This window comes from Delphinus delphis, chromosome 16 (assembly GCF_949987515.2).
Source record: "Delphinus delphis chromosome 16, mDelDel1.2, whole genome shotgun sequence".
Lineage (NCBI taxonomy): Eukaryota > Metazoa > Chordata > Mammalia > Artiodactyla > Delphinidae > Delphinus > Delphinus delphis.
In genome coordinates, this window is record NC_082698.1 from 77,957,237 (window position 1) to 77,983,424 (window position 26,188).

A 26,188-nucleotide genomic window follows, 5' to 3' on the forward strand; every position below is an offset into this window, starting at 1 on the left:
TTTACAGCTCTACATAAATAGTGTTAAATTACTTTCCCAAGAGGGTCTTCTCAGTTCACATCATCACCAACATACCAATGCAAATTGCTACATTTTTAATGTCTTTGCTTATTTATTAGGTGGAAATTTGTGACACATTTTCATTTGCATTTCTTCCATGTGTTAGGGATTCTGATAATAGGATATATCTATATTTAGTATACATCATCATTGACAAACTGACTCTTCTGCCAATGGAACCTGAAATAAAGACAAAGGTAATAATTGATACTAAGCTTACATATTATGAATTTCTTTTCAGTACTTGAAAGTGGCAAACAATACCAAAGAATTAGAAGATTGTGAACAAGCTAGTAAACTGGGAGCAATTAACAGCACATTAAGGTAAATTTCATTTTAGTAGTATTAAGAAAATATTCCCTTGTTTAATTTATTTATGATAGAAATCTTTGGTTTTTCTTGTGATTTTGATTAAACATTAAAGTTTCAACTAATCTTTGAAGGAAAAAGTTACTCTTTCTCCTAAATTTCATGATAGCTTTGCTTCCTCTTAGCTTATTCGTTCTTAATTTCTAAGTCATCAATAATGACTATTAAAAAGGAAAAATTTAGGTGATTTCTCATTTAGCAGGGTTTATGGGTCCATTCTTCCTGATTATTATGGGAAAAGGAACTTGAATCTCTTAGTCTTTTTAAAATAGTAATTCAATCTATATGTTACATTTTGAATGGTAAAGGTTTCTATTAACGTAACTGTTAACGTTTCATAGATTTTTTTTTTCTGTTGACTTTATTTGCTCTAAGTACAAACCTGCTTTTGAAGGCCAACATGAGTAATTTGTAAGTGGTCTCAGATTATGCAGTATAAAATGACTGAGCAGATCTGTAGTTGTGAGTGGAGAAGGGAATATTACAGAAATTCTTTTTAATTTCCCTGTTAAGATTTGTAATTATGTACTATAATTGTTAAAGACAATAAAGTTAGTAGTTTTATGTATCTTATTTATTGATGAAAAATTCTAATATATAAAAGTAGAAAGGATAATATAATAAACACCCATATATCCTCTACTCCAAATGAATAAATGTTAACATTTTCTACCATGTTTATGAGAAAAGAGAAATGCCAAAGATGAATTTGAAATCCCCTATGTTTATTCCCCAATCCTGTTTTCTTCCCTCTTTCCTTAGAGATAACTGAATTTGGTATGTATCCAAGTCCATGTTCTTGTTTTTAATTTATATATATATATATAGTTTGTGTATATGATTTTATTTTTCCTTTATGTAAATGATATAACGTGATAATTAACATTCTGCAACTCTTTTTACACTGCACATTTTGCTTTCTAGATATATCCATGTTAGAATGAGACAAATCTTTTTTTTTAGCTGATAAATTGTTTTCATCATATAAATATGCCATATTTTGCTTATCTGTTCCCCTACTGATGGCCATTTAGGTTGTTTCAAATTTTTTACTTCTACAAATTATGCCACCTTGAGCATCCTTGCTAACGTTTTTTGTATATACTGGAAATAAAATTGCTGGACCCTAAGCGTGCCCTCTTGCAGCTGTTCTTCACATAGCCTGGTGGCTTTTCTAAAACACTTGTGTGGCTATGTATGGCCTCCAGCACTGCGAACTTGCTTTTTTCTCCACATCCTTGCCAAAAATTGGTAATGTTTGATAAGTGTGAAATAGTATCTCATTTTTCCTTAATTATATTTTGTTGATTATTAGTGAGTTTGGGCATTGTTTCCTCTTGTTTATTGGGCATTCCGGTTTCTTATTCATTTAACAAACGAATGCCTACAATATGCCAGGTGCTATTCTAGGATTATAGCAGTGTAAGTGGGAAAGAAATTCCAGCGCTCCTGCAGCTTAATCCTAGGCAGAGATGTGCAAGAAACAAGTAAAGTTAGTGCTAAGTAATAAAATGATGATGAGTGCCCGGCAGAAAAATGATGCAGGGAAGAGTGAGAGAGAGGGCTAGGGGTGAAGGTGGTTGCACTGTTTTAAATTGTTGGTCCAAGAAGGCCAGAGTGATAACAGGCAAAGCGCTCATGAAGGCCTGAGTCATAATATGGCTGCCTGGGCATGTAGCGGGTGGGGAACAGTATTCCAGGCATGCATAATGGTTAGTAAAAGGCCCTGAGGCCAAAGCTTGCCTAGACTGCTTGAGGAAGCACAAGGCCAGTGTGGCTGGAGTATAGTGAACAAGGACAAAGGAATGGAAGACAAAATCAAAAGATGCTAGGGATGGGAGGGGGCAGGAATAAGGTGAGGTGGAGATCTTGTAACATCTTGAAGACGCTTATTATGAATATTGCTTTTAAAACTGAGTGGAATGAAAAGTCACTGGAGGATTTTGAGAGTGTGTTGGGGAGCCAGGTGTTATGTCGTGGAAGCCTGCTTTATGTGGTTATTGTAGTAATCCTTGTAAGACATGATGGTGGTTTAGTTTAGGCTGGGGTGCTGGCAGTGGAAATGATGAGAGGTGGTCAGATTCTGGATAGATTTTGAAGGTAGAGCTGAGAGTATTTGCTGAAGGATTGGATGTAGGGTATGAAAACAAAGAGGAGCTAAGAATGATTACAAGATTTGGTTGTAAAAAAAAAAAAGGAGCTGCCATTTATTGAACTGGGGGCACCTACCGGAGGAGCAAGTTTGATGGGAAATTTTAGTTCAACCTTGGACTTGTTAAGTTTGAGCTGCCTGTGAAATGTCCAGCAGGCAGTTGGATATACAAGTCTCAATTTCAGGGGAGGGGTCTGGGCTATAGATAAAATGTGGGAGTCATTCAGTGAATGTGTGATATTTAAAAACCATAAACCTGAGTGAGATTACCAAGGAGAGAATGTAAACAGAGAAGTGATGCAGGGACTGGGCCTTGAGTTAGTGATGCAGGGACTGGGCCTTGAGTTATCATAAGATTTTGAGGTAGATTGCCTGTTAATATTCTTTGCTATCTTTTCCTCCATTGGAGAAGGGGTGCATTTTAAAATTATTCTGTAGGCATTCTTCATATAATCTGATAATAATTCTTTGTTGCCTGTATGGGTTGTTAGGGCTTGTCTTTTAACTTTGCTTATGGATTTTTGTTGTTAAACTGAAGTTATTAATTTTTTAAACTTCTAAGTTTAACACACACATAATAAAGTATACAAATCTTAAGTATAAAGGCCAATTTAATTTTACAAAGTGAACCAACTCTATTAGCCACCATCCAGAACAATATACTTGCTACCCAGAAGATCACATTATGTACTTTCCTAGCCATTACCACCTTCCAGAGTTAATCATGATTTTGAGTTATGTTAGTAAAGATTAGTTTTGCCCATTTATATACATGGAATAATATAGTGTGTATTCTTTTGTATCTGGCTTATTTTATGTAACATTATGTTGAATAATATTATGCTGGATGTCTTGGCCATTTCACAAAATATTTAGGTGGATATTTGCTGGTACATGTGGTATGCATTTCTGTGGAGAATATACCTAGGAGTGGAATTAAGAACTGCCAAATGGTTTTCCAAAATGACTGTACCAAAAACATTGCCGCTAGTAGTAGTGTACAGGAGTTCCTCATTCCACAACTTCTCCGACAATCGGAAGTGTAATTTTTAAACAGCTTTATGGAAGTGTAATTGACACACAGTAAACTGCACCTATTCAAAATGTACAATGTGATGTTTTGACATGTGTACGTTCACAAAAATCAGCACAATCAAGATGGTTATGTCTGCACTCCCCAAAGTTTTCTCATGCCCCAGTGTGATCCCTCCATCCCATCCCTTCCTGTCCCTGTTTCCCACTTCAAAGATGACTACTTTAACTCACGGCACTGTCTTGATAGAAAACCCTAGGTTAAGCCCAAGAGATTCTTCTTCAAGTACCGTGGCATCCATCTTCATACTGACTTTTAGAAAAGCTGGACTAGATGACCTCTAAGTTTCCTTATAACTTGTTTATAAACCAACCTGGGCCAGCTCTATTAGCATTAGATTAACATTCCATATCTTTTCTGCTACCATGGCTTTAGGCAAGGGTTAGATGAAACGATCCAGAAAACTTCATCAAATAAGTGTGCTGAAAGTTCCTCTAAGTTAGTCATATTGCTCATAAGAAAATAGGCATTTATATCAAAATTGCTTTGTTCTTTACTATTTTCAGCAGAAGACTTATCTGATTAAACATAACTGTAGTTATCATTTTAGCTCTAACTAGAGCTTAGGCATTCTTGTTTTATGGCATCATATATTTCAACTGAGTCACCTATGATATAAAATTTTCCATTAACTTTTATGAAGTTAGTTATATATTCCCATAGGAGAAAAAAAGTCCCATGGTAAATTGAATTGGAAATTTTTATTGGTAAAGTTGTAGTGCGGCCAGCCTTATATACTTCCTGTAGTCGTTATGCTATGCAGCAGCTTCTCAAATACAAAATAAGTTATTGGCTGTGACAGTACCACATTTATGAATACCTGATATATACTTGGTACATCATTTTTTTTTTGCCTCATTTTTTTTCCTTTAGGGAATAAAGATGGTATATATGCTACCATCATGTATTTAAGACAGGGAAGGTCTGAATATAGGTTAAAGTGAATATAGGTCAAAGTTTATTTGAATGAGTGTAGTTGTTCCTTTATCAGTCCTCCAGGTCAGAAATCTTGATCATAGGACTTCCCTGGTGGTGCAGTGGTTAAGCATCTGCCTGCCAATGCAGGGGACACGGGTTCGAGCTCTGGTCCGGGAAGATCCCACATGCCGCGGAGCAACTAAGCCCGTGCGCACAACTACTGAGCCTGTGCTCTAGAGCTCGCGAGCCACAACTACTGAGCCCGCAAGGCACAACTACTGAAGCCCACGCACCTAGAGCCTGTGCTCTGCAACAAGAGAAGCCACTGCATTGAGAAGTCCATGCACCACAACGAAGAGTAGCCCCCGCTTGCCGCAACTAGAGAAAGCCCATGCACAGCAATGAAGACCCAATGCAGCCAAAAATAAATAAATGTATTTATTAAAAAAAAGAAATCTTGAACATAGATTTTGTTAAATGTGACATAATGTGTAAAATGAATGATATACTGTGATGAAAGTGACATTGGTGTTACTAGGGAATAGCACATTGGATGGAAGATCCTAGAAATGCATTTTTTAGTATTTTGGGTTGTATAAGTAGAGAAGCAATTTAAATTAAAAGAATTATGAAAGTAAATTTAATTCCTACTTTAGGAAAAAATAATACATAGTTAACTACAATTTCTAAGTCAATTAAAAAGACCAGCCTGAATTTCGTGTTTAACTACGTCTTATATATATTTGTAAATTAGTTTTCTGGTCAAAGTAGTTATCATTGAACTAGGGCTAAAATAGTTTTAATATAGTTAAGAAATATAAATTACTCACAGAAATAAATATGTCTTTCGTATAACTTGTTTTAATCATTCCTTCATGTGACTGCTAACTGAATTTGTAACACCATCTAATTAATAAAGACGTGATCTCAGATTATCTATTTTTAGTACACTAGAATACAGTGTTAAAGTTTTCAACTCCAGATTTAATCCTTTTTCTTTTTTATTCCTCCTTCCCATAGTAATCAAAGCAGAGAAGCTTTCATTGACTGGGCAAGATATGATGATTCACAGGATCACTTTTGTGAACTTGATGGTAATAAAAGAAACTATTGTAATTACATTATTTTAACTTTAACCCTTTTAAGACCCTTAAATCAGTGAAGTTACAGTCAGAGTTATAGCTTAAAGACACAGGATGTTGTATGTGGATCTTATTATTCATAATGGTGTTTATTGAGAACCGATGTTCCAGGCCCTGTGCTAAGTGCCTTAAGTACATTATTTCTTAGCTTTACAACTACCCTAATAGGTGTGTATTATTTTATATCTGGGGAAACTGTCTCAAAAAGACAAAGTAACTTGCCCAAGATCACACAGTAGCAAGAGGCTGAGACAGGATTTAATCCCAGATCTGACTGAATCCCAAACCTGTCTTCTTTTCCATTGTGACACCCCACCTCCTATGGACCTCTAATTCAAGCCACTTAGTTATATATAGGTCTGTGACCATGTTATAGAAATGTTCACACTCGAATTAGTTGGAGGTCTCAACAAACTAACATAAAGACACCTTCCGACATCGTGGAGGACTCTAATTTGACTTCCCCACAGCCCTCTTTCCAAGAGAGTCCCCTGGAATGGAACAAATGGTAGTTCAGTAGTAACTACCACTTCTTTTAACAGAAAATAATTGACGTGACTCAAAATTTTTTATCTATAGGAGAATACTCCCAATAATTGTGTTGAGTAGGCTTAAATCATTCATTTGGCCTCTCTTTACCTTTTACCTTGGTATTGTTATTTTCTGGTGGTAGAAAAGAATTTGGGGTTCAACCATGCATAACTGAAAACAGGCAGCAGAAGTTCTTCTGAATTTTTAAAGCATCTGGCATGGTTTGCTTTCTAAAGACTTGTTTTAAAGATTCTTATGTAGAATTGTGTTTTTAATGCTGTCTGTAATGGCATAAATTACAGGGCGCTTCTACAATAGTATGGTAAATTGAGAAGATGCTGGGAGAGGGAGTGTTATTACCATGTTTTGTATGGTTTCAGCAAGGAAATTGTTAAGAAATCTGAACAAAGTTTTTTTTGATATGATAATGGGCAATTCATAAATACCCCTATTATGATATTTGGAATTGGCAACGGTTTTATCAGAGCAAGCCGTTGTTCCTGGGTAAGCACTCACGTGACTGACTGCTCTCATTTGCTTTTTGGCTGTCAATCTAATTATATTTGAGTGTTTAACACTCATAGTCACTTCTTTCCAACTTCTCATGTATTCTTTTATTAAAATATTCTGGATAGTGCTTATTTAACAGGTTTTCAGATTAAAAAATCATTTCTGTGAGTATATATTTCTCTTTAGGTATTTAGTAAAAAATACTCAATTGTAGAGATTGCTTGCTGTGATTAAATTGATGTGTTCTATTATCTGTCATCAGTATAAATAGTGTTAATTAATTTTTCAGTAGTAGCTTCTTAAATCGTAAAAGTGGAAGAGGTGTCCTATAAAAATTTCCATAAAATCGTCCTTTAAAAATTTTAGGATTACATATTAAAATAACTAGTTGTTTTTATATTTTTTAAATTAATTAATTTTTGGCTGCATTGGGTCTTCGTTGCTGCGCGTGGGCTTTCTCTAGTTGTGGCGAGCTGGGGCTACTCTTCGTTATGGTGTGCAGGCTTCTCACTGTGGTGGCTTCTCTTGTTGCGGAGCATGGGCTCTAGGTGCATGGGCTTCAGTAGTTGTGGCACGTGGGCTCAGTAGTTGTGGCTCGTGGGCTCTAGAGCGCAGGCTCAGTAGTTGTGGCGCACGGGCTTAGTTGCTCCGCGGCATGTAGGATCTTCCCGGACCAGGGCTCAAACCCGTGTCCCCTGCACTGGCAGGCGGATTCCTAACCGCTGTGCCACCTGTTCTTATATTTTATGTAATTCTTAAACACGTGAAACCATGCTACTAGTTGTATTACCACGATTCTCCTGGGTAGTAATGTTCATGTGTGTCCCAAAGTTTTTTACCTGCAGTTGAAAAAAAATACTATCAGAGTAGCTTTGGAGTCATTGTTTAGTTATTTCAGTAATCTAAAATCATTAGATTAGGGACTTCCCTGGTGGTCCAGTGGCTAGGACTCTGTGCTCCCAGTGCAGGGGGCCTGGGTTCGATCACTGGTCAGGGAACTAGATCCCGCGTGCCGCAACTAAGACCCGACGCAGCTAAATAAATAAATAAATATTTAAAAATAAAATAAAATCATTGGATTAAAAAAAAAATCATTGGATTAAAACAAAAAGTCTAAAGAATGTTCACTCCAGTTATTGGAATATAGTCAAACACCCTTGCTCTCTGCTGTTTTGTTTTTGGTTTTATCATTATTTGAAAGGAAAGATGATCCTCATAGATCAAATAATAGGTTTTTAAATAATTCAGCGGTTTAAGGTAAGCCGCTCTCCCTACCTCTATTTTTTTTTTTTGATATTGTTTTTATGCATGGCTTGCTGCTTCCTTTGCTTCAGGTTTCTGCTCAAATGTCACCTCCTCAGAGAAGCCTGCTGTCATAAAAGAGTAACCACTTTCACTTTCTATCTCTGCACTGCTGCCTGCTCCCAGAGTACTAAGAACTATGTGAGAAACACTATTTAGTTTATCTGTATGTTGTCTGTCTTCATCTAGATTGTGAGCGACTTGAGAGCAAGGACCGTGTCTTTTTCTTCACGACTGTATCCCTAGTGCCTAGAACACTGCCTGGCCATGGTTCATGCCCAGTAAATATTTGCTCAATGAAGTAGTTAGTTCATAAATAACCTGAACAGTGTGATAGATTTTTACTTTTTATTTTTCCCCTTAAAACAGGTTCATTGATACATTAAAAATATTGCTTAAAACACTGGTTTCTAAATCTGGCTGTGTATCAGAATTACTTGGATGCTTTATAAACTATAGATTCTCCTTGACTGAGGAAATTATGTTTTAATAGTGAGTTAGTGGCAGTTTGGGGTAGCGTTGGAGATGGAGGCTTGTAGACCCAATCCTGAGTCTGTAACCTTATATTTTTTGTCTGTCCATAAGCAAAAAGCTTACACGCTAAGTTGTCCTATGCAACCATTACGTATTAAGAGATATATGGGTTAGAAGGTGGGAAGGATGCCTGGCACCATAGAGCATGCAGTGTGGCCTCGTAACTCTAACACTAAATTAGGACAGTGAAAAGAAAATTCAACTGGGGAAAAAAGGTGTACTGGAGGAGGAGGAAAAAATATTGGTTCAAGTTGATGAATTCCCAGAATTAGGTATTTTGATTCAGTAGTAATTCTTTGAATCCTTAGGTATTGGTTAGCATGGTCAAAAAGAAAGAATAGCTTTGGAGCAGGTTTGTAGAGGGAGGAAAAAGAGAAAACTTTTTGAGGGGAGGACTTAATAGGGATCCAAGAGCATTACCTGAACATATGATACAGCTGTACAAGTGGAAAGAAGTTATAGTTTGGGAACAATTTAATTATGATCATGTCACAGGTGGCCCTGGGACTAAGGATGGGTGTGTTTATAGGGAATCTCAGCCTGTGTATGCTTTCTCCCACATATGTTCCTCACTGTGGATGTCATGAAATTCTTGTCAGTATAGGTCAGGGGTTGACAAACTTTTTCTTCTGTAAATGGGCAGACAGTAAATATTTTAGGCTTTGTGAACCATATGGTCTCTCTTACAACTGCTCAACTCTGCCATAATAATGTGAAAGTGGCACATAAGCAAATGAACATGACTTGTGTTCCCATAAAACTTTCTTTACAAAAATACACAGCAGACCAGACTTGGCCTGTGGGCCATAGTTTGCTGATACCTTCTGTAGGTTAACAAAACATCTTTTTCATGATTTGAAAAAGTATTAAATTTTTTAAAACAACTTTTGATTTGGGAACTAAGGGAATGCACACTAAGAACATTAAGAATGTAAGTTTACTTAAGTACTTTAAAAACTGATATAATTGATTTTACTCATGTGACTTTCTACTTCCTTAGAGTATATTTTAAATCCATATACTTTAATATTTGAATCCAGGGTTTTTTTTTTCTTTGTTTGTTGTTTAATTGGGCGAAGAGGTGATACTAATTCAATCTTCACATTCATAGATGACTGTACGTAAGTGAAGGCTTATGTGTGTGCACATACGTTCTTTATACATGTGTGTATACATGTATATGTCAATGGGTATATATTTATGATATTAATATTTCTAAAGCTTATATACATAACTGAGTCAATTTTGCAAGTGAACTTGAGAACAGCTCAAAGAAATTTGAAATATATAACAGAAATTAGTGAATTGTAAAACTTAAAATTTTACTGTAAAATCCATATTTCGTTAACTAAATGATTTGAATTTTTATTTTTCAATTAAGATTTTTTAAATTATTGTTTAAAGTCCTGATCAATAAATGTCCTTCAACAGTTTCTGTTCATCCATCTGTAAGTTAGCGTTTTCTGTGCTTTAACTTATTTAGTGGAATATCTATATAATGTTAGTGCTGGAAATAGAGCCAATATTCTTCAAAATCATGTTTTCATTGTCTGTAAGTTAGACACCACTCGTTTAGTAATGATACGTTATGATTATCTTTGTACTCTTTATACATCACAAAAGTATCAGATGGTTTTTGAAAGGTATGGATCAGGATGCTGCTTTTTTTTCCCTTAAGATTATGGATCATCTCAATCTACGGTCATTGAATGACCAATGAATATTTTTGACTGATAGGTAATGAAAGCAAGAGGGCCCATATTTTAATGACCATGTTTGTCCCTGTTTCAAGTCAGGTGTCTATATACCATTGATTTAATACCGTGACACCAAAAATTAGGAAGCATATACATAAAATAATACATCCATGCCAACATACATAGCATTTCAGCTTATAGGTGGTATGAGCATAGATGTGTGAAGCATAGTCATTATAATTTTTCTGTAGATCGCAAAGCGTGTGCTTCCCTTTTCTACCCAGAATGTGACCATTAAGACCATTTTTCTTTATCTTTTGTATCCCCCAGAGATCTCTATCAAAATGTTGTCCAAATAGTGGAGATCTAGTAAATACTAATTTGAGTTTCAACACAGAAAATGGTTATTTAATTTTAAATGTGTTAATAAATTCTTGAAGTTGTGCCTACTCACCAATATGTTAACCAATTAATATGTTAACCAATATATTAACATTGGTAGAAATAAATTTGTAACTTTTTTTTTTACTACAACATTGTGTAACTCTATGAATGATTGAATTTGAATCACAAAGTTACTACACCATTTACTTCCTAAGTCCAAGTAGAAAGTATCAGGGAAATCTTTTCTTTTTTTTTAAGATGCAATATGTGCAAACAAAATAAATGTTTCAAGTATGTGTTTAGGTAGATATATACATAGGGGGGCAATCACATAAAATATTAAGAACAGGTTATGATTCTGTTAGGTCTTTTCAGTCCTGCTGCTTAAAACTTAAATGATTAATGCCTCTAATAAGGTAAAGCCTGTTACATTCCGTAAGAGGGCGTTGAGTGTCCAAAAGAAAGGGAGCAGTTATATTTCCTCTCTCAAGTTCAAGTTATTTTAAGTCCTGGGTCAAGGACAGTCACAAGTGTGCTAACCACTCTACCATTTAAGTTGGAGATGACTTGAAAGTGTAGCATTTCTCTAACCTTTGGATAGTCCTGTTTGCTTTGTAATGGTAAATTTTAGATAAATAGTGAAATGTGGATGGTTTCATGAATTGTTTCTTGTTTAGATGAGAGATCTCCAGCTGCTCAGTATGTAGACCTTTTGCTGAATCCTGAGCGTTACACTGGCTATAAAGGGCCCTCTGCGTGGAGAGTGTGGAACAGCATCTACGAAGAAAACTGTTTCAAGTAACTGGAGGGGGTAGGGGAAAGAGGAGGATTGACTAGAGGGAGGGTGGAAGAAGGGGAATACTTGTTTCTCTTGGAAAAAATTAATCAAAATGTCAAACCATTTTACGTTTGAGTTTTGTATTTTCTTTTTCAGACCTCGATCTGTTTATCGTCCTTTAAATCCTCTGGCACCCAGCCGAGGTGGGTTTTTGATACATTTTCATGCTTTTAGAAATTGTTTACGAGATACCTTTGTAATTATATGTTGAGAAAATTTTCAACTATTTTATATTTTTGCTTAATTTGAATGATCAAAAGTACAAGATTAGTTCATAGTTAGGTCTCAAGATTTCCACGTTTTATATAATTACTGTCATTTATTGACTGCCTGATATGTGCCAGGCCCTAAACTAGGAGCTATATATAAAATAAATTAGAATATATGGGTAATCCATATATATTAGAGGTTCCTGGGGAACTGGTAAAAATCTGAATGCCCGGGCCCTGTCCCATAACAGTTGTCACAGTCTTTGGAATTCGGACCCAGGCGTTGGTCTTTTTTAAGCTCTCCAGATGATTCCAGTATGCAGCCACTTTCAGAACCAGTGACTCATAGCATGCTTCTCTGACTTCAGTACGCATACAAATCACCTAGGAGCCTTGTTAAATACAGGTTCTGATTCTGTAAGTCGTGGGTGAGACTCCCAGGTGATGCCCAAGTGCTGGTCGATGCACGGCACTCTGATTCAGAAGGATGCAGAGAAGTATCAGAAAGTTAGGTTGCCACTTTGCCACATCAGGCTGTTGAGCACATGAAATGTGGCTAGTGTGAAACTAAATTTTACATTTTACGTCATTTTAGTTCATTTCAGCTTAAAAACTGAAGCAGTATAAAATATTTTTGCCATTGAACAGAACCTGATTGTTTTGGTAGAACTACTTTAACTCTTGCATCACAAAACAAACTGTTGATGTACTGCAGTGCATGTATACCTTTTACTTTTTAAAATGTGGATATTAGAAAACATTACAAATTTTTATTAGAAAAAAATTTTAATTACATATATGGTTGTCGTTATAGTTCTATGGGACAGCATTATCTTACATAGTTGGAGTTTATTCAGTATAAAATTATTAGGTGTATCCTCAATCTATTCTCAACGAGGACTCAAACCCTGGGAGCAGCCCTGTGATTGAAGTGCCATTCTAATGCTTTCTTTAGACCAGGATTGATTTAGGAACTTGAATTTCCTGGTCTAGATTCATCTCTTTAGGCATTTCTCAGAACCAGAGTGACTTAGGAAGTTTGATGAATGGACTACTCTCAGATGTGCACTCACAGTATGGCCAGCAGTTTTCCCAAATTCATCCTGAAACTGCTTGGGCAAGATAATCGAAGTGTGAAGAAGGTGTGCATGGCTTCTTATCCTTTGTCTTTTTTACTACTTTTACCTCATAACTTTTCCGTTTTCAACTTAAATGTTTTTATTATACAAGATTTTATAAAAATTGAAACAATGCAAAAGTTACATAAAGTAAAAAGGGAACGCTTCCCCCACCCCTACCTCCACACACTTTTTCTTTTCCGTAGTACAGAGTTTGGAAGGTGTCCTTTCAGACCTTTTCTATGATCACTTACTCTTTTATTTATTTATTTATTTATTTATTTTGCGGTACGCGGGCCTCTCACTGTTGTGGCATCTCCCATTGCGGAGCACAGGCTCCGGATGCGCAGGCCCAGCGGCCATGGCTCATGGGCCCAGCCGCTCTGCGGCATGTGGGATCTTCCCGGACCGGGGCACGAACCCGTGTCCCCTGCATCGGCAGGCGGACTTCAACCACTGTGCCACCAGGGAAGCCCTCTCTTTTTTTTTTTTTTTTTTTACATCTTTTTTTTTGGCTGTGCTGGGTCATCATTACTGTGCGCGGGCTTTCTCTAGTTGTGGCGAATGGGGGCTACTGTTCGTTGCAATGCACAGGCTTGTCATTGTGGTGGCCTCTCGTTGCGGAGCACGGGCTCTAGGCGTGCAGGCTTCAGTAGTTGTGGCTCGCGGGTTCTAGAGCGCAGGCCCAGTTGTGGTGTACGGGCTTTGTTGCTCCGCGGCATGTGGGATCTTCCCGACCAGGGCTTGAACCCGTGTCCCCTGCACTGGCAGGCAGATTCCTAACCACTGTATCACCAGGGAAGCCCTTTTTTAAAACATCTTTATTGGAGTATAATTGCTTTACAGTGTTGTGTTAGTTTCTGCTGTATAACAGTGAATCAGCTATCTGTATACATATCTCCCCATATCCCCTCCCTCTTGCGTCTCCCTCCCACCCTCCCTATCCCACCCCTTTAGGTGGTCACAAAGCACCGAGCTGATCTCCCTGTGCTATGCTGCTCTTCCCACTAGCTAGCTATTTTACATTTGGCAGTGTATATATGTCCAGGCTACTCTCTCATTTCGCCCCAGCTTACCCTTCTCCCTCCCCGTGGCCTCAAGTCCATTCTCTACGTCTGCATCTTTATTCCTGTCCTGCCCCTAGGACAGGATCAGTTTTTGTTTTTTTTTTATATTCCATATATATGGATCACTTACTCTTAAAGCAGAAAATATAATTGTTCATTTAATAAAAGCATCAAGTCCTAAGAAATACTTCACTTCCATATTATGATAAACTAGAGACATGAGGCTGTAGGAAAGATGAAGAGAGGAAGGAAAGTGCATAGAGAAAAGGATAGAGAGAGGAAAGAGGAGCAGAGAAAAAACAAGTGTAGAAGAGGGAGACAAAAGACTAGGTAAGGGAGAGAGTGGGTCCTGGGTGAAAAGTGGGTACCCCAGGAAGTAATGCAATAGTTCTCACTAATGCTGTTTATATGCTTTCTCCACTGAAACTGCTAATTGTCGATTAACAGCTGTTTAATATTTTTTTTGAATTTTTGAATTTTATTTTTTTACACAGCAGGTTCTTATTAGTCATCCATTTTATACACATCAGTGTATACATGTCAATCCCAATCTCCCAATTCATCACACCACCACCACCACCTGCTGCTGCTTTCCCCCCTTGGTGTCCATACGTTTGTTCTCTACATCTGTGTCTCACTTTCTGCCCTGCAAACTGGTTCATCTGTACCATTTTTCTAGGTTCCACATATATGCATTAATATACGATACTTGTTTTTTTCTTTCTGACTTACTTCACTCTGTATGACAGTCTCTGGATCCATCCACGTCTCTATAAATGACCCAGTTTCATTCCTTTTTATGGCTGAGTAATATTCCATTGTATATATGTACCACATCTTCTTTATCCATTTGTCTGTCGATGGGCATTTAGGTTGCTTCCATGACCTGACTATTGTAAATAGTGCTGCAATGAACATTGGGGTGCATGTCTCTTTTTGAATTATGGTTTTCTCTGGGTTTAGGCCTAGTAGTGAGATTGCTGGGTAATATGGTAATTCTATTTTTAGGTTTTTGTTTTTGTTTTTGTTTTTGTTTTTTGTGGTATGCGGGCCTCTCACTGTTGTGGCCTCTCCCGTTGCGGAGCACAGGCTCCGGATGCTCAGGCTCAGCGGCCATGGCTCACAGGCCCAGCTGCTCCGTGGCATGTGGGATCTTCCCGGACCGGGGCACGAACCCATATCCCCTGCATCGGCAGGCGGACTCTCAACCACTGCACCACCAGGGAAGCCCTATTTTTAGGTTTTTAAGGAACCTCCATACTGTTCTCCATAGTGGCTGTATCAATTTACATTCCCACCAACAGTGCAAGAGGGTTCCCTTTTCTCCACACTCTCCAGCATTTGTTGTTTGTAGATTTTCTGATGATGTCCATTCTAACTGGTGTGAGGTGATACCACATTGTAGTTCTGATTTGCATTTTCTAATAATTAGTGATGTTGAGCAGCTTTTCATGTGCTTCTTGGCCATCTGTATATCTTCTTTGGAGAAATGTCTATTTAGGTCTTCTGCCCATTTTTGGATTGGGTTTTTTTTTAATATTGAGCTGCATGAGCTGTTTATATATTTTGGAGATTAATCCTTTGTCCGTTGATTTGTTTGCAAATATTTTCTCCCATTCTGAGGGTTGTCTTTTCGTCTTGTTTATGGTTTCCTTTGCAGTGCAGAAGGTTTTAAGTTTCATTAGGTCCCATTTGTTTATTTTTATTTCCATTACTCTGGGAGGCAATCAAAAAAGATCTTGCTGTGATTTACATCAAAGAGTGTTCTTCCTATGTTATCCTCTTAAGAGTTTTATAGTGTCCGGTCTTACATTTAGGTCTCTCATCCATTTTGAGTTTATTTTTGTGTATGGTGTTAGAGAGTGTTCTAATTTCATTCTTTTACATGTAGCTGTCCAGTTTTCCCAGCACCACTTATTGAAGAGACTGTCTTTTCTCCATTGTATATCCTTGCTTCCTTTGTCATAGATTAGTTGACCGTAGGTGCATGGGTTTATCTCTGGGCTTTCTATCCTGTTCCATTGATCTATATTTCTGTTTTTGTGCCAGTACCATATTGTCTCGATTACTGTAGCTTTGTAGTATAGTCTGAAGTCAGGGAGTCTGATTCCTCCAGCTCCACTTTTTTCCCTCAAGACTGGTTTGGCTATTCGGGGTCTTTTGTGTCTCCATACAGATTTTAAGATTTTTTGTTCTAGTTCTATAAAAATGCCATTGGTAATTTGATAGGGATTGCATTGAAGCTGTAGATTGCTTTGGGTGGTATAGTCATTTTCACAATATTGATTCTTCCAGTCCAAGAATATGGTAGATCTCTCCATCTGTTGGTATTATCTTTAATTTCTTTCATCAGTGTCTTATAGTTTTCTGCATACAAGTCTTTTGTCTCCCTAGGTAGATTTATTCCTAGGTATTTTATTCTTTTTGTTGCAGTGGTAAATGGGAGTGTTTCCTTAATTTCTCTTTCAGATTTTTCATCGTTAGCATATAGGAATGTAAGAGATTTCTGTGCATTAATTTTCTATCCTGCAACTTTACCAAATTCATTGATTAGCTCTAGTAGTTTTCTGGTGGCATCTTTAGGATTCTCTGTATGTAGTATCATGTCGTCTGCAAACAGTGACAGTTTTACTTCTTCTTTTCCAATTTGTATTCCTTTTATTTCTTTTGCTTCTCTGATGCTGTGACTAGGACTTCCAAAACTATGTTGAATAATAGTGGTGAGAGTGGGCAGCCTTGTCTTGTTCCTGATCTTAGAGGAAATGCTTTCAGGTTTTCACTGTTGGAAATGATGTTTGCTGTGGGTTTGTCATATATGGCCTTAATTATGTTGAGGTCGGTTCCCTCTGTGCTCACTTTCTGGAGAGTTTTTATCATAAAAGGGTGTTGAATTTTGTCAGAAGCTTTTTCTGCATTGTTGAGATGATCATATGGTTTTTACTCTTCAGTGTGTTGTTGTGGTGTATCACACTGATTGATTTGCATATATTGAAGAATCCTTGCATCCCTGGGATAAATCCCACTTGATCATGGTGTTTTATCCTTTTAATGTATTGTTGGATTCTGTTATTTTTGTTGAGGATTTTTGCATCTGTATTCATCAGTGATATTGATCTGTAGTTTTCTTTTTTTGTAGTATCTTTGTTTGATTTTGGTGTCAGGGTGATGGTGGCCTCATAGAATGAGTTTGGGAGTGTTCCTTCCTCTGCAATTTTTTGGAAGAGATCGAGAAGGATGGGTGTTAGCTTTTCTCTAAATTTTTGATAGAATTCACCTGTGAAGCCATCTGCTCCTGGATTTTTGTTTCTTGGAAGATTTTTAATCACAGTTTCAATTTTATTACTTGTGATTGGTCTGTTCATACTTTCTATTTCTTTCTGATTCCATCTTGGAAGGTTATACCTTTCTAACAATTTGTCCATTTCTTCCAGGTTGTCCATATTATTGGCATAGAGTTGCTTGTAGTAGTCTCTTAGGATGCTTTGTATTTCGGCAGTGTCTGTTGTAACTTCTCCTTTTTCATTTCTAATTTTATTGATTTGAGTCCTCTCCCTCTTTTTCTTGATGAATCTGGCTAATGGTTTATTAATTTTGTTTATCTTCTCAAAGAACCAGCTTTTAGTTTTATTGATCTTTGCTATTGTTTTCTTTGTTTCGATTTCATTGATTTCTGCTCTGATCTTTATGATTTTTTTTCCTTCTGTTAAATTAGGGTTTTGTTTGTTCGTTTTTCTCTAGTTCCTTTAGGTGTAAGGTTAGATTGTTTATTGGAGATTTTTCTTGTTTCTTGAGGTAGGCTTGTATAGCTATAAACTTCCCTCTTAGAACTGCTTTTGCTGCATCCCATAGGTTTTAGATCATCGTGTTTTCATTGTCGTTTGTCTCTAGGTATATTTTGATCTCCTCTTTGATTTCTTCAGTGATCTCTTGGTTATTTAGTAACATATTGTTTAGCCTCCATTTGATTGTGTTTTTTTTCCCTGTAATTCATTTCTAATCTCATAGCTTTGTGGTCAGAAAAGACGCTTGATATGATTTCAGTTTTCTTAAATTTACTGAGACTTGATTTGTGACCCAAGATGTGATCTATCTTGGAGAATGTTCTGTGCGCACTTGGAAGAAAGTGTAATCTGCTCTTTTTGGATGGAATGTCCTATAAATATCAATTAAATCTATCTGATCTATTGTGTCATTTAAAGCTTGTGTTTCCTTATTAATTTTCTGTTTGGAAGGTCTGTCCGTTGGTGTAAGTGAGGTGTTAAAGTCCCCCACTATTATTGTGTTACTGTCGATTTCCTCTTTTATAGCTGTTAGCAGTTGCCTTATGTATTGAGGTGCTCCGATGTTGGGTGCATAAATATTTACAATTGTTATATCTTCTTCTTGGATTGACACTACATTATGTAGTGTCCTTCCTTGTCTCTTGTAACATTCTTTATTTTAAAGTCTGTTTTATCTGAGTATTGCTACTCCAGCTTTCTTTTAGTTCTTATTTGCATAGAATATCTTTTTGTATCCCCTCACTTTTAGTCTGAATGTGTCCCTAGGTCTGAAGTGGGTCCCTTGTAGACAGCATGTATATGGGTCTTGTTTTTGTATCCATTCAGCAAGCCTGTGTCATTTGGTTGGAGCATTTAATCCATTCACGTTTAATGTAATTATCGATATGTATATTCCTAATACCATTTTCTTAATTGTTTTGGGTTTGTTTTTGTAGGTCCTTTTCTTCTCTGTGTTTCCCACTTACAGAAGTGCCTTTAGCATTTGTTGTAGATCTGGTTTGGTGGTTAATATTCTTAACTGTGTTTCTTCCACACTATTCCTGGCTTCCACAGCTAGCTTTCCAACAGCTTTTTTCCAAAAATGAAATTTTCTGTCAGAATTCCACATGTAAAGCTAATCAAGACAGGGCTGCTGTGGAGCCTGAAAGCCCAGCCTTCTGGCCTCTCCCCCACATCTAGGCAGCCCCATAACCCCTGCAGGGATGCTTTCACTGACTAGAGTTTGGGAAGTGCTTTTGTTAAGGTGAATATGTGCCGAGGAGCAGTAACTTAAAAAAGAAAAGTACTCCAGTCTGGAAACACATGTTCAGAGAGTTGTGTGCATAATGATTAAAGGAGTGACTGTATATTTGTTAATTATTGAAACTGGTGGTCTTTATGATTGTTTAGTTACGCTCTGTTAACTATTTATTGCATAAAACATACGTGAAAATCTTGTACTCTTTGGCCTATATTCTTATTAAGAAGTCTTATTTACAGGGTAACTACACACTGAGCAAGGTTCATGGTATAATTAATAGTTTAACACATAGTAAGTTTTAATCCCATAAATAAATAGGATTGGAATCTGAACTGTGTAAGACATTTTCTAAAATCTTGTCTATTATTTTCTCTTTCAGGAGAAGATGATGGTAAGTTAAAAGTCTCATTTTATGTTTGCTTCAAATGTAGAAGAAATGCCTTTAATGATCAAAATTTGATTTTTTCCTGTTTTTAATTCAAAAGAAAGTATCCTACTTTTTTTCAGAAAATAGCTACCAATCAATGGTGACCAAAAAAATAAGAATGTTTTTTATAATTTAAAGTTACCCTATGTTAGGGACTTTCCTGGTGGTACAGTGGTTAAGAACCTGCCTGCCAGTGCAGGGGACATGGGTTCGATCTCTGATCCATGAAGATCCCACGTGCCGCGGAGCAACTAAGCCTGTGCGCCACAACTATTGAGCCTGTGCTCTAGAGCCCACGAGGCACAACTACTGAAGCCTGCGTGCCTGGAGCCCGTGCTCCGCAACAAGAGCAGGCACCGCAATGAGAAGCCCATGCACTGCAACAAAGAGTAACCCCCGCTTGCCGCAACTAGGGAAAGCCCGCGCGCAGCAACAAAGACCCAACACAGTCATAAATAAATAAATAAATAAATTTATTTATTTAAAAAAATAAAGTTACCCTATGTGTCAAGAGCACTGTGATGGGCATTGTAAAGGATAGAAAGATGTATAAAACATGCCTTCCCTCTAGGAGCTAAAAATATGTATAGTGGGAATGATCAGCACTGTACATACGTGATAATAAAGAAGTATTACATACATAGTGCAACAGTAGGTGGTATAGCTCTTCGGAGGTAGAACAGATCCTGCCTCACTGGGACAATTTACTGGAGGAGGTGGCATTTGAGATGGACTTGAATGATGGACTGGTTTAAAGCCTGAAGAATTGGATAGTGTGTGCTACTTGGATGACAGCATGGACCAAGGGGTTGAGAAAGGAAAAACAAGGCATGTTTGGGGAGAGTAGGAAAGACTTCATATATGGGGTACTTTAAAATTAGAAAGATGAGTAGAGGCCAGATTATTGAGGACCTTAGGAGCTAGACTTTTCCTGTTAGCAGCTGGGGCTTTTTGAGTAAACAAGTGAGATAATGAATGATGTTTTGTGTAAGAGTATCATCTAAGTAAGAGTATGTTGAATGAATGATTCTCTAGGAAGATGTTTGTGTTGTCTTGCTAAGGATGAAGACTCTCAGGAGGCAAAGTAATTCCCCACCATCTAATTTATCCCCTGGACTCCTTGCTCAACTCACCTGTGTGTTGAGTTTTTATCATCATGCTTTGCTTTTCGCAATTAAAATAAGGATGAGGCCCGGAGATGGAAACAACCTAAGTGCCCATCTGCGGATGAATGGATAAAGAAGATGTGGCACATATATACAATGGAGTATTACTCAGCCATAAAAAGAAACGAAATTGAGCTATTTGTAATGAGGTGGATAGACCTAGAGTCTGTCATACAGAGTGAAGTAAGTCAGAAAGAAAAAGACAAATACCGTATGCTAACACATATATATGGAATTTAAGAAAAAAAAAATGTCATGAAGAACCTAGGGGTAAGGCAGGAATAAAGACGCAGACCTCCTAGAGAACGAACTTGAGGTTATGGGGAGGGGGAAGGGTGAGCTGTGACGGGGCGAGAGAGAGTCATGGACATATACACACTAACAAACGTAGTAAGGTAGATAGCTAGTGGGAAGCAGCCACATGGCACAGGGATATTGGCTCGGTGCTTTGTGACAGCCTGGAGGGGTGGGATAGGGAGGGTGGGAGGGAGGGAGACGCAAGAGGGAAGAGATATGGGAACGTGTGTATATGTATAGCTGATTCACTTTGTTATAAGGCGGAAACTAACACACCATTGTGGAGCAATTGTACCCCAATAAAGATGTTAAAAAAAAAATAAGGATGAGTATAGGAAGTATATTAACTGTTTTTTTATCTTTATTGACTGCCATTTTTCTTTTCACTCAGAACAATATTGGGCTAGAAATAGTTCTTTTAGCATAGTACACAAGGAAGGCCTCTTCATATTCTGGTCGTTAACTTTTCTCAAGAATTATTTTGAAAATTTAGGGAACTTTTTTATTATCTCTTAAAACTTAGTAGTTTTAGATAATTGAGGAAATATACTTAGGTTTATTGCTCAGGAAAAATGGAATTAATAATTTGATTTTCATATTCACTTTTTTCTGGAAGTTTTGAATAATGCTATGGTTATCAAAAGCAAATTTAAGATTGTTTCTCCTCATACTTACGGATATTTAAGCCTTCAAGTGAATAAGGTTTACATAATATTTTGACTGGAAGTTTTCTCAAAAATTTTACAAGTCAAAATGTCATTTATAAGAACTTTTTCCCAAAACTACTTCAGTAACTTTTGGACTTTATCTTCTAGAACCATATGCCTATTTTTCCATTACACATGAGCAGTGGACATATTCCTTAATCTGTCATGAGAAGTGTTTTATAGACTTAATTTATTCTTATTTATGAATGACCATTTAAACATTTTAACCCAATTCTGTGTGTGTGTATAATTTTGATTGTTTTTGTTTTGTTTTTTAGGAGAATCGTTCTACACATGGCTAGAAGGTAAATTTAATGTCTGCATTTTAAATTTATTGGCATCTTGCAAAAAAAATGAATTGATTTATTTAATATATATTTGTAAGTTTTAGGATTCATTAAATCTTGACAATGTTTGAAAGAAAATAACATGTTTTAGGTTATTATAGTTTAGGATAAAATTATTTGAAAATTTTGAGGATATTGGTCAGCTAAAAACCAGTGTTATGGAAATATACAGGGCAGATGCGGTCATCAGGGTTCCAGAACTGGGTCCCAGTCTTATTTCCATTCTGTATGTAATACTCATCCAAACTACTTTTCTAGTAACCACTATGCAAGTCTGTTTTTTTAAGTAGAGGCATTCTTTTTGGAAGGAAGTACTTTTTTTTATATATGAAATTAAGGGAAGATGAATTTGAATTCAGAAGGTTTTAAACATGTTTACACATATAGTCTAAACTTGTCTAACTAAAGGATAAAGTAATATAGATCCCAATATATCATATACCTTCGCATTCTTATATTTTCTAGTGTTGAAATTATAAACGTTATTAATGGAAAGCTGAAACATTCTAGGATTTTAACAACTTTGGTTAATAACTGGATATATGCTGCTTTTAAAAAATTTACCAAATTGCCATTAATTTATGAAACCAAAAGTTCAAATATATTAATGAAAGATAAGCAAGTTGAATGACACTGGAAAATGGATATTTCATAGCCATAACCTTATAGGAACTCTACTGAGTTAAACTAAGCACTTAATTCCATTTTATCTTTGTTAATCAGTCGTGTTAACTTATGAACATGATTTCTCTTTGTGTTTTAATGAGTTTTTTTTTTTTTTTTTTGGCTGTGTTGGGCCTTCGTTGCTGTACACGGGCTTTCTCTAGTTGCGGAGCACGGGCTTCTCATGGTGGTGGCTTCTCTTGTGGAGCACGGGCTCTAGGCACGCGGGCTTCAGGTAGTTGTGGCACGTGGGCTCAGTAGTTGTGGCTCGCGGGCTCTAGAGCTCAGGCTCAGTAGTTGTGGCACCCGGGCTTAGTTGTTCTGTGACATGTGGGCTCTTCCTGGACCAGGGATCGAACCTGTGTCCCCCACACTGGCAGGCAGATTCCTATCTACTGCGCCACCAGGGAAGCCCAATGAACTATTTTTGATGTGCAGATACTGCTAGGAATTATATTGATACATGGCCAATGTGGGAAGAGATGGTTATCTTTGTTTAATTAACTTTATTTTAAGAGCACAAATTGTGGAAAGCAGTATTTAGGTTAAAAGAGGTGGTCAGAGACTCTGCATATTGATAATGGAGGATGAGAATGAAATTTATGGGCAGTATCGGATTCTAGGGTATACTATATCAACCACTCTCCTAGTATCCTATTGATGGGAGTCTCTGAATATTGATACACAGTCCAGCGAGAACTCCTATTTGTAGGCAACTTTTCTGAGATTCAGTTTCCTGATCTGGGGCACGAGAGTGGCACCAGCCATCCAGCTTACCTACACTGTGAGTGTAGATGATGCCTGTGAAAACTGCTTCAAAAATCACTAAACAGTGTACAAATGCCAAATAATAGTGTTAACAATATATCTAGCCCTTTTGTGAGAGAAAAAGTTATATATTGGTGTCCTGTAATTCAGTTGATGAAAATGAATTTGAATGAAATTAAATCCAGAAGAGGAAGAGGAGAACCACTTTCTAAATTGAATAGTTGGATTTGCCAGGCATTAGGGCTGGCAGCAGACCGCAGGCGGGGAGCACCTCTCCAGCACTTTCTGCTAAGAGTGTTGTGTGTCTTCTTGGTGCATTCACTTGGCTCATCTTTTATTATTAAGATTTTGCTTGAAGTTACCTAATTTTCACAGTTTACAGACGTACAGGTCTACTCCTTCCTTCCCTCTTACCACCCATCCCCTTTTAGGTAAGGGGCTTTGTGGGCTTTGCAAATTAGAATTCCCTCCTGGTTTTCATGTTCTCATTTTTAGGCATATGAATTTTCATGAGCTTTGCTTTGCCTGTTTTCCCTTCTCTTGTCTTTAGATATTTTACTGCTTAGAGAAGTAGGTTGGAAGGAAGAGGAAGTGGACTTCAAATCTGATCATTTTCGTACTTGATAACAGATTTGATTAAAAGTTTTACTAGAGAAGTTAATACCTAATGTTTTATCAAAGTTATTCATATTGTTTATATCCCTTGTTACCATAAGCATTCAAATTTGGCCATATACTTTTATGAAGAAGCCACAAAATAGAACTGAATTTCTACCTTTTGGTCTCTATCCGTGGTGATGAGAATGTTCTAGGAAGAATTTTGGATTAGGGAATGAGATCTCAAAATAATTATTTTTTCCTATTAGAAGCTACTTGCTTCAGAGCCATCTATGGTAGAACATAAACGGAAAGTAAGTTGAAGATCTAAAAGATCCTGAAAGGATGCAAAGTAAGCCACATACATACTCTTAAAAAATCCTTCAGCATATAAATGAGATTGTTTCTTAGTTTCCACTGTTGAAGCCCATTTTTCCCCATAGGGAGAGTAAAAAAACCAAAAAGCAAAAAGGACAAAACCAAACTCTGTTGGGTGGTAGGAAAGGGGAAAAACTAATTGTTCTGCGTCTAGTGTGGATTCTTAAAACTTTTTGCATTTTTATCTATTTTTAAATTTTTCTATAAAGAAAATTTCCTAAAAATGTTTCTCTTTTTTCATTGTGGTAAAATGTATACAGTATAAAATTTACCTTAAGCACTTCAGAATTTATTTAATAGCATTAAGTTCATTCACAATGTGTATTACTCTTATAATAGAAAATATTTTTAAATGGAGGCGGGGGTTGGATAGGATGGCGAAATTATCTTGACCTCTGTTTTGAGCAAAAGCCTCTGTGGCTTAAGAAGGCTACATAAAATAAATTTCCATCACATTACTGCACTCCATCTTGATATGGTTTTACTCACATAGTAAATAATCAGCACACGTTTTTTTTTTTAATTGGCTGAAACTCCTGGATGTCTGTTTTCCAAGTTTTTGCTCCTTACCTGTGGAACATACAGTTAAGTAGAATTAGAGAATTCCAGGGCAAAGGATTAATAAGAACCACTAAAGAATCTGGAGGAAGGAGAGAAACAGAATTCAGTCTCTTCTTCCTCCACTAACAAGTAGGTTCAAATAAAGAACATCTATAGGGAAGGGAAAAGGAGAAACAGCTATTGTTACGCCAAAGCAGTGACTTTATATGTGCTTTAGTTTAGCCTAAACCACAAAAAATCTGTGCTGTTGCCTTCTGGGTAACATGAGGACTTTTCCAAGTGCATCTATAGTGTTTGGACCTCCAGTAGCCCAGACACTTGTATCTTATTCTGCACTAAGTTATCATACTCAGCTAACTCCATTCTGAAGTCAGAATCTTATTTTATCTTCTAGTGATAGTGTCTCAATCTAATTATTTTATATTAGTCCTTGATTTGTTTTTAATGTCCTCGAATGTTAACTTTAAAAATAAGCCCATGTACCTAATCCTGTTGATTCAGTATTTTTGTTATCTAAATGGATGTGATTTCTTTTTCAATATTTTTCTGAATAGGTTTGTGTTTGGAGAAAAGAGTCTTCTATAAGCTTATATCGGGACTTCATGCTAGTATCAATTTACATCTATGCGCAAATTATCTTTTGGAAGGTAATCAGATTTTTTCTATTAGTATAAAAATTGTTGGGGAAAATACATATTCTCTATAGAGCAAAAATTCCGTTTATTAAGAGTGTATAATATATTTCCCTTTCTCTTTAGAAACCTGGGGTAAACCTACCTGGGGACCTAACATGAAAGAATTTAAACGCCGCTTCGACCCTGTGGAAACCAAGGGAGAAGGCCCAAGAAGGCTAAAGAATCTGTACTTTTTATATTTAATTGAGCTTCGAGCTTTATCAAAGGTGGCCCCTTACTTTGAGCGCTCAATTGTCGATCTTTACACTGGAAATGTAAAAGAGGATGCTGACACAAAAACCCTTCTACTGAATATCTTTCAAGATACAAAGTAAGAATTGAATTGTCAGTGATCTGAAATTCTCCACTCTGTAGTTGAGTGAGGTAGTTCTTGAAATATTGATAAAACAAAAACTGACTCCTGAAAGTTAGGAAAAGGGAGAATTAGAACTGAGAAGGAAAGTGTTCCATAGAATGGCAGCATTTTAAAAATATTTCTGAAAATGTTGACTGAAAAGCATCTATAAAGCTTTGTTGCATAAACTTTCACACTTGAGAATAGGCTGTATTTTTTTTTTTTTTTTTTTTTGCGGTACGTGGGCCTCTCACTGTTGTGGCCTCTCCTGTTGCGGAGCACAGGCTCTGGACGCGCAGGCT

The 26,188-nt window shown here is 36.8% G+C and overlaps 1 protein-coding gene across 3 annotated transcripts in view; it reads left to right on the forward strand.

Moving 5' to 3' along the window:
• ERO1B (endoplasmic reticulum oxidoreductase 1 beta) overlaps window positions 1–26,188 on the forward strand; it is a 63,901-nt gene that overhangs the window by 25,813 nt on the left and 11,900 nt on the right. For 2 of the 3 annotated variants that reach the window (XM_060035020.1, XM_060035022.1), the window contains exons 5-12: window positions 302–384; window positions 5,613–5,686; window positions 11,370–11,490; window positions 11,627–11,673; window positions 19,326–19,337; window positions 21,822–21,848; window positions 25,412–25,504; window positions 25,616–25,862. In XM_060035020.1, coding sequence (XP_059891003.1) covers window positions 302–384; window positions 5,613–5,686; window positions 11,370–11,490; window positions 11,627–11,673; window positions 19,326–19,337; window positions 21,822–21,848; window positions 25,412–25,504; window positions 25,616–25,862 — 704 coding nt within the window. The remainder of the gene's footprint in view (window positions 1–301; window positions 385–5,612; window positions 5,687–11,369; window positions 11,491–11,626; window positions 11,674–19,325; window positions 19,338–21,821; window positions 21,849–25,411; window positions 25,505–25,615; window positions 25,863–26,188) is intronic. The other variant, XM_060035021.1, reaches the window with a different exon arrangement.